Source organism: Carassius gibelio, chromosome B15 (genome assembly GCF_023724105.1).
Source record: "Carassius gibelio isolate Cgi1373 ecotype wild population from Czech Republic chromosome B15, carGib1.2-hapl.c, whole genome shotgun sequence".
Classification (NCBI taxonomy): Eukaryota; Metazoa; Chordata; class Actinopteri; order Cypriniformes; family Cyprinidae; genus Carassius; species Carassius gibelio.
The window spans coordinates 12,102,328-12,111,667 of NC_068410.1; the positions used below are offsets into that span (position 1 = coordinate 12,102,328).

At 35.5% G+C, this 9,340-nt stretch overlaps 1 protein-coding gene across 7 annotated transcripts; it reads left to right on the plus strand.

The window, feature by feature from the left end:
• Positions 1-5,000, plus strand: LOC127972233 (uncharacterized). Of its 7 annotated transcripts, none has more exons than XR_008157051.1 (5): positions 51-208; positions 1,068-1,183; positions 1,278-1,422; positions 1,544-1,636; positions 4,281-5,000. XR_008157051.1 is itself a non-coding variant. In XM_052575589.1 (5 exons), exons 1-5 carry the CDS (start codon positions 933-935, stop codon positions 4,605-4,607), a joined length of 732 nt encoding a protein of 243 aa, XP_052431549.1. In that variant the 5' UTR covers positions 296-932; the 3' UTR covers positions 4,608-5,000. The 7 variants fall into 7 exon arrangements, 4 of the variants coding, with proteins under 4 accessions (XP_052431548.1, XP_052431552.1, XP_052431549.1 ...); XR_008157049.1 differs by having other exon boundaries at positions 53-208; positions 1,283-1,422; XM_052575589.1 differs by lacking the exon at positions 51-208 and adding an exon at positions 296-974 and having other exon boundaries at positions 1,068-1,182; positions 1,268-1,422.
• Positions 5,001-9,340: the final 4,340 nt, after the last annotated feature.

A 9,340-nucleotide genomic window follows, 5' to 3' on the forward strand; every position in this document is an offset into this window, starting at 1 on the left:
CGAAACAATTAATATATGTTTAAGAACTTTTGCCATTTCTTCAACTCGGCCTGTAACCGCCAGAAAACTAAAGAAGAGGAAGAATTTTTCGTCAACTCGTTTTCATCCCGCTTGACGCAGTCTCTGCGCATGCGCAATGTTAAATGGACGCAGGTGTTCGGAATCGAGACGACGACGACGAACTTCAGATGTGTGGCAGCACAACTAGGTATGTTGATGACCTACTTATAAACTAAGTTCTCACCGTGTACGCTGTCGTCATTGTATTGAGCATAAAAACTTAAATAAAATAATTTATTTTGCTCGATGTGTTGTAAGCGCAAAAGGTCCATTTTATTAACTTAGTTTAAACGAAGTATACGTTACTGTCTAACCATCAGTTGAGACCAGTTTCTTATTTGTTACATTACAGAAATCGATTTTCAGTAAACATTGTTTTGAATATACAGTTTGGAAGAGATTTTAATCAGTTGTAAGAGCTTTGTCATAGGCCGTTAACTGTGAGGCCTGTAACTTACTCCGCTTCTAGAACATGCTCTTCACGTGTCGTTCACGTGGAAATGAACCGCGTGAGATAACTTATGCGTTACGATAGCTTCATTAAGTCATTTCTATATTCGATTTTGTGATTTATTCATGCAGTGGAAGTGTAAATTCACCTTTTTTTTGTGTGTGAAAAGAGTGCTCAGCTGCTAAAACACTACCGATTGAAATATGGAAGAAGTACTCCAATTCCATGTATCTATACCGATTGTCTATGTTCAAGTCATTTAATTCACTTAGAGTGCACTTAACGAAAAATCATTCACATCAGGTAACGTACATGGTAGCCAGACCAATGCACTTAAGAATACCCCTTTGATATTTCACTGCCTACTTCGCAGTTTTGAGGAGCCCTGCACAGAATCCATAGAGGCAGCACCTGAAAAATAATGAAATGGTGCAGTGTCCATACTGAAATTGCAATTTTAAGAGTAATGTCTACTCTACATTTAATTTATAATTAATATAATTAAAAATTTACTTTTTGTGTCTTTCTGATAATTACGGTGCTCATTGATTGGCAGTGTCGGTTCTGCTTTGCCAAAAGGAGTGAAATCCAGGAGGAGGAGGAGGTGGTCCAGTCGGAACATTTTCTATGCAGATTTAAAATCGAAATTCAACTTCATTTACCACTTTTGAGGTTGATGTTTAATTTATACTTGCATGTTTCAGTGACGTGATTAATTTTAGTCTGGCTTACCTTTTTTTTATTTATTTATTTTTTGATATTGGAGTTCAGTCGCATATCTGGCAAAAACCTGCAAACCGAATTTTCAAGAACTGGACAGATTCACTCAACGGTTCATTCATATCTTCAAGGCCAAAGGGGGAGACATTGGATGTAAGCTTAAGAAGATTCTGCAACAGATTGAAAATGAGGTAAGCTACACAGGCACACCCTATTTATTTATTTTCTGGTAAAACAACTGTTGCTCTGTGTTGTGTTTGTGCTATGAATGCTATTAACTCTTACTTTTTACAATGTTACATAACTTTACAGAAATCTGAAATCATTGGTAGGCGAACAGCCGTTCTTCATGGCCTTCCACTTCTCCTTAGAGCAGACCCGACTGATTTTTACAAGACATGTTTTGTAAGTAGCTTTGTCTGTGATTATTCTGGTTATTTAACTGTTGCAAACACTTCTTAAACCAATTTTGCGACCTGATAGGAAATGTAATTAAGAAATATGAAAAAAATTAGGATACAGAAAAAGTGAAAGATAAATTAAGAATTAATAGAAAATAAAAAATTAAAGCAAAAAAATATTAGTTAGATAAGAGAGTAAGATCATGAGAACGAAAAGAGGTAATAATGTTTAGGAAATTAGACAAAGGTTGGTACAATTAAGGACAACAGTCCGATAAGGAGAACAGAAAAGAGGAGGTATCTCATCAGAATTATCTTAATTTGTGTTCTGAAGATGAACAAAGGTCTTACTGGTTTAAAACAACATGACTGTGAGTAATTAATGACAGAATACTCACTTTTGGGCGAACTATCCCTTCAACAAGAACTAATCGCTAATAAGCAAATACTTAATATTTTATAATGTAATCATTATTGAAGTGATTGATGTTTCTTGCATGTTGTAGTTTGACAATAATTATTTGATCCCTAATTAATGCGGTGTGTAGCTTTTTATATTTTATATAAGTACTCCTGTCCATATGCCGAAATGACAATGTTGAGATTACATTGTTTTGTTTTTTTTAATTTTTCATTGGGCTACCTTTAGCTGTCGTCATTTTGTGCTTTCATTGAGACATTGTTTCAACAATGTTAGGAAACATTTATTTCCATCAAGAGTTGCATTAATTTTTGGCCAAGATCTTGTAATGACAATGGGAGAGTCAAGCCAACTCCAGCATATCCTAAAGGCTTTCAGTAGGGTGAAGATCAATTCAATTCATAAATGAAAATGATTCCTCATGCTCACTGAACCTTTTTTTTCTTCACACTTTTGGTCCAAAGAATCTTGACACTGTCATCCTGAAATATATGGAGATGGGTGTTTCTTCTGACATAGTTGTGTAAATGGATAGTTCACCCAAAAATAAAAACAAAAATTGTCATTAATCACTCAGCCTTTTGTTGTTCCAAACCCGTAAGAGTTTCATCCATCTTCAGAATAAAAATGTACGCATTTTGAATGAAATCGAAGAGCTTCCTGATCCTGCATTGACAGCAATGTAACTAAAATGTTCCAAAAGCCAGAAATGTAGTAAGGACATCGTTAAAATATTCCATGGGACATCAGTGGTTCAAACTTAAAAAAAAATAACTACAAGAATCCTTTTTTGCCCAAAGAAACCAAAAACATGGTTTGTAAAATGGATTCATGATGTACTGACTCATTATAGAAATTGTCAATTTTGAACACAAAACAAAAAGCTACGGACTGGAGCTTTTATTGTTTTGACCCATTTTGGTATCACCACAAAATCTACTATTTTAACTAAAAGTTCAGTGTTTATTCACAAGTCAAGTCACCTTTATTTATATAGCGCTTTAAACAAAATACATTGCGTCAAAGCAATTGAACAACATTTATTATGAAAACAGTGTGTCAATAATACAAAATGATAGTTAAAGGCAGTTCATCATTGAATTCAGTGATGTCATCTCTGTTCAGTTAAATAGTGTCTGTGCATTTATTTGCAATCAAGTCAACGATATCGCTGTAGATGAAGTGACCCCAACTAAGCAAGCCAGAGGCGACAGCGGCAAGGAACCGAAACTCCATCGGTGACAGAATGGAGAAAAAAACCTTGGGAGAAACCAGGCTCAGTTGGGGGGCCAGTTCTCCTCTGACCAGACGAAACCAGTAGTTCAATTCCAGGCTGCAGCAAAGTCAGATTGTGCAGAAGAATCATCTGTTTCCTGTGGTCTTGTGGTAACAAGTAAACAGTCAGTAATAAAATAAGAACTAATGAACAAATCACAAGCACTAGCACCAAATAAATACACAACTACAAAGACACAAAATAAACGGGGGTTTACGTTTTTTGGGGTAGTTCTAACAATAGTATTTAGCTATAGAAATTACATTGCCTGGCCAAACAACAACAAAATAATCCTTGGAAATACTTAAGTGTTAGAATTTTATTTTGGCCAGACAATGTATATTTAATTTATGTAGTGAAGATAATTCAGTGTTGCTTTACATTTAATTATTCAATTTCTGCAGCTGAATTGTTAGAACTGCCTGAAACTTAAACCCCTGTTTATTTTGTGGCTTTGTTGTTGTGTATTTATTTGGTGCGACTGCTTGTGATTTGCTCATTAGTTCTTATTTTATTACTGACTGTTCACATGTCTTGAATAAACACTGAACTTAAGTTAAATTAGTAGATTTTTGTGATTTGTCAAAAAAACAAAACTTATTTTTAGTTTTATTCTTATCGACATAAAAAGTAGCTCCGGCTACAACGTTCTTATACAAGACACAGACAGTTCTGTTTATTAACCGCCTGAGCACCAAGTTATGGACTGCAGCTTAAATAAAAAGAATACATTTTATTTTGTGGCAGCTCAAGTAAAAAACAATTGTGGGAAATTCAAAATATATCGCAGGAAAACAAAATCATCCTCTGCATCTGCTGCTGTGTCAAATATGAAAAGAACTTTGCGTCATAATACGTTAATTTATTTGCATATTTTTAACATGAATATATGTTCTGAATGTATGATGTTACTTTCACTTCATTCTTGTCATATGCTGCTCATGTTTTTAGGACTGTGATGACAAAGGAGAGATGTCCGGAATTTCAATCGGAATATTGTTTGTGATACCTGAGGACTCTGCAACCGTGCCTTACTGTTTGCATCTGGATGCCACATTCACTGCAATTATTTTGGAAGGTAGAGTTGTAATGGATGATCTGGGAAACCTTCCCAAAGCAATGTGCCTGCTTTTTTGGCTCATTTATGCTCTGAATGTAGAGTATCCTGCTGTACTGAAGAACATGTTTGATTTCTTTCAAAGTGTGATTGTCACTCGGGGCAAGTCTCTCAAACCTGAAAAATCGCCTGTTGCTGTAACATTGTTGTGCCATGATTGACCATTTTTCAGTTTGTTCAGAATTGACCATTGCGGAGATAGAAAATAGTAATCAGGAATGTAATTTTATATTTTAGAATATAGTGTAGTCTTTAAAGAAACTTTTAAAATAAATAGGAAGGTTGTTCAGTACTAAAAAAACAGAAGAATCTTTTGTTTCCTGTAGGAAAACGTGCAATTTGCTTAACAGGGTTAAGTGGTTTGTTTTAGAAAAGGTGCTAATTTTAGAAAAAAATGCTGTATTTCACCACAGTGAGAAAAGGTAAAAATGTCAAAAAAGGGAGCATTGATTGTATGTAATTGCTGTATGTGAAAAAATGCAGTGTGCTGTGTTGATTTGAAGGCATGACATTGTTTTATGGAACAAATAAATGTCCCAGTGTTGTGTCAAAGATATTTTGTCTGTTTTAACTTAGAATTTTTAGTACAACTTACTTGAGAAATTTAAGGTAATCAGTTTCCACACTTTTTTCTAGTAATGTGAACAAGCAGACTTGTTAAGTTTACTCTTTTGATTGTACTAAAATTATCTTGAATGTGTAAGTTGGCTCAACTGGTCAGATTGAGTTACGAATACTCAAGTTTTCTAGTTACCACTACAAATACCCAAGTTAGATTTGCAAAGCTGCAATAAGTTGTATCAACTCAAAATTGATTAACTAATTTGCTTGAGAGATTTGAGGTAATCAGTTTCCACAGGTTTTCCAAGTAAATTCAACTAATTGCTTTTTACAGTGTAGTTTGACGACGGATTTGCGTATCGTTTATTTCTTAAGGATGATGCAATCCCAACGAAAAAGGGTCACGATTGTGTGTTGGAACCACAGGCGGTGAGTAAAACTGCTTAAAATATCTCTGCCTCCTTGTTAGTGCGTCCGCCTCCCATCGGAGACCCGGGTTCGAGCCCCGCTCGAGCGAGTCCTTGCTGCTGCTACTCTCGTTCAGTTTCAGCCTTCACAGCTGTCACAGCTTCCAAACGCTCTCAAAGCAACTGGCGCTAGTGATTCTTTAGCTCCGCCCACACGTCACGCCTCCAGGCGCTCGTGTTTTTCCGGGAAAAATCGGTACAGACTATCTTTCTCTTATGAATATAATAAAACTAAATACTTTTTGGAGTTATGAAGGATGCAGTACTACTCTATAGGTACTCAAGATTAACATGATATTGAGTGAAAACGAGAATTTCACCCCCCCCCCCCTTTAATATTATGTTGTATAAACAACAAAGCGTATTCTATATGAAATTATGATTTGAATCCCATTGATTAAAAACTAGCTATCAAATGCGTAGCTCTACTGGTCATCTCCAGCGCGCACAGCTCAAAACAGAAATGCAGAACATTAGCTGCTAATGTTTTAGGCTAACATTATAATGAGAGCACTATTGCACAAAAAATATATAATTTCTTTTTTTTTTTTTGTTATGGTTTCGCCGTGTTAGTTATCTGTTCATCAAAACATTATTTACCCCATTTATATCTGCAAGGTGTTCTTTACACATTTTCCCTGTGTGTTAACATCAGTAATTACGTTAGTCGAATGTCTGACTTGACTCTTGTTAATATATTTTGCCCTGCCCCCAAACATATGATTCGACTATCAGTTGAATATAGGCAAGATTTGAACATTCGATTCGACTATGAGAATCCATAGTCGGGGACACCCCTAAAAAACACATGTGTTTACTACAGAAGGCCTTTATTTACCTGCAAGAGTGGTGTTAAGCATATTGTGAATGTGCGTGCTATATTTAACAACTTGTGGACTGTTCAGCTGTCAAATATTGAAATATCCGGTGCAGTGACTGACAGCCTCACATTCTCGTCAAAACATTAGATTCATCTGCGCTGGAGCCGTGCCAGCGCACAACCCACGCAAGGAAGATAATTCCACAAACAATTGCAGGTTTTCAAACAGAGATGGAGACAGAGAGGAAAAACTTACGGACTGCAGCTTTAATAGTACCATACAATAACATTTCCCCTACTGCTGATATGCAGATTATGTAAGTGACTTATTGTGGTGACATGCACATTGTGGTAGTGCACACAGTGGTGCAACATCAGCAAACCATTCTTGCAACCATAGTGCATCCTTTCCATTACCACACTCACCTCCTTTTGTTTCAGTTACCTACACATTCTTTTTTTTATCTTCTTCCTCATAATGGCAGCCTGCTGGTCTGTGTGCATGACAGCTTGGCTAAGAGAGAGTCGGTGGTAAGAAGCACCGCTAATACATTACAAACAGAGAGTGTGAGTTCTTTTTTTTTTTTTCTAATGAAAACACAGAGAGTTGAATTTCCCAGCTCATGGAGAGGAAAAGCACACTGTGAAAACTGAAAGAGGGAGAAAAAGAGAATTGGGCAGAGAGAAGAGAGGGGACTTGGAGCTGAAACAATGCATGTAAAGCTTTTCTCATTTCACATTTGTATATTGATGTTTGTTGAAGTGTTTGCATTTTGCTGGATGGACCAATGAGAGTGAGGTTAATTAAATGTCATATTTCACATTTAATGTCTTTTCACTTGTTGATGCACTTTTTCATCTTGATTAAGCCAAGTTGAGGCAGAGCACAAACACACGTATAATGCAGAAAAAGAAACATTTTAAAAGTATAGTTCACCCAAAAATGAAAATTTGATGTTTATCTGCTTACCCCCAGGGCATCCAAGATGTAAGTGACTTAACCAAGATTTTTAACTCAAACCATTGCAGTCTGTCAGTCATTTAATGGAAGTGAATGGGAATCATGGCTTTGAGAGTAAAAAAAACATACACAAACAAAACCAACTTAAACCCTGTGGCTTGTGACGACACACTGATGTGTAAAGACGCAAAGCAATCGATTTGTGCAAGAAACTGAACAGTATTTATACCGTTTTTTTTTACCTATCTCTCAAATGGACCATTGACATTCTATCTACAATCTCAATTAGGAGTCGTCAATAGTCCATTTGAGAGATAGGTGGCGGTAATGCACTTATAAGTCTACAATCTGCCATAAAGCAAAAAGAAGAAGAAGACATGTCACGCGCCTACTGTTGAGAATGAACTCAGGACGGTTCGGACATTGTGGTGAAACAAATCCTGCTCAGTTTCTTGCACAGACCGATCATTTCGTGTCTTAACAAATCAATGCATCGTCACGAGCTGCAGGATTTAATTTGGTTTTGTGTTTGTTTGTTTCTTGACTCAAAGCCGTTATTCCCATTCACTTACATTATATGACTGACAGACTGCAACGGTTTGAGTTAAATTATTTTGTTTGTGTTCAACTGAAGAAACAAAGTCACCTACATCTTGGATGGCCCTGGGGGTAAGCAGATAAACAAAAAATATTTGGGTGAACTATCCCTTTAAGTCTGCTTCGGAAATCAGCAGGCAATGAGTGCTACAACATCATGAGGAGATTTTACTCAAGCATTGACTGTATCAAGCTCAACCATTAAAATCAATAAACATCAATAACCAACAAAATAAACATGCTTTTGCTTCCAAACTAGCTGGCTAGTTTATTTTATTTTATTTTATTTCAAATCTTTTACATTCTCGTATAATGTAAAATCTTTAATAATTTTTTTTATTAAATAACAATATTGTGTGACATAAAAGAGCTCTACGTTGACAGTTAATTTTTTTTTTTTTTTTTTTTTAACCTTTTTTAATCTCAATGTTAAATTAATGTTTAAAGGAAATTGGTTGCAAAAAAAAAAAAATCTAATATAAAATAAACAATAATATTGTGTAAAATAAAAGAGCCCAGTACTGACACTCAGATTTTTCTGAAGGAGAGTTTGAGAGCTTGTTTGTGGAAAGTGCCATGTACACACCCTGTCTCTGGCTGCCAGCATCTTCGAGATGTTTTGTGGAGCATGCTGTGTTGGCAGAGTTTATTAAGCCCAGGTTCTTGCTGTGTGAGATGTGATTTCTTTAGCACAGTACGCCCCTTTACCCTCTATCACCGTACTAGTCACTGGACAGTTTCTTCAGTCCACCAAAATTGCAGATGTGAGTTTTAACTGAGAGCAATTAAGATTGTTTGTTTTCCAAAAATTATCTAACAATAAAATAGACACAAATATAAAAAAGAACTGTTGACAGTATGAATATAAAGCTCATGTCATGTTAATATACTGTTGGGGTTTGTTTACTGTGTGTTGATGCACTGTTGATGCAAACATGGCAGAACTCTGTGCCCTATGACATTATCTAACATGGGCACGGGGCACCACTCATTACATGACACCAGATACTTCAGACCTCTGGCATTTGAGTTGCGATGACACCCAGCGGCAAGAGGTAAGGGCATTATGCCAGAGAATCCAGCCTGGGCATTCAGATCCACAGCCCTTCAGAGTGGCACCTTCAGCATTTGATTAGCTCCACTCACTCAATCAGAGAAAAACATTATGATTTTTAAAAAATGAGAAAAGAATAATGTGGGGGAAAGAATGCAATTGACAGCGAGAACCTATTTAAAAAAATAAATAAATATATATATATCAATTAAATATTTATCATACATAATTATGAAAACATTTAATTTTATATTTCATTGCATATGTTTGTGTAATAACAACTGAATCAATTAAATTCATTTCTAAAATGTAATTGAATTTAAACATTTCTAAAATCATGATCATTTTCTTTTGTAAAGACATTAAATAGAAATAAAAAGAATAATAAAAAATGGTATAGAAGCAAATATATTCTTTGATGGGAAATTAAATAA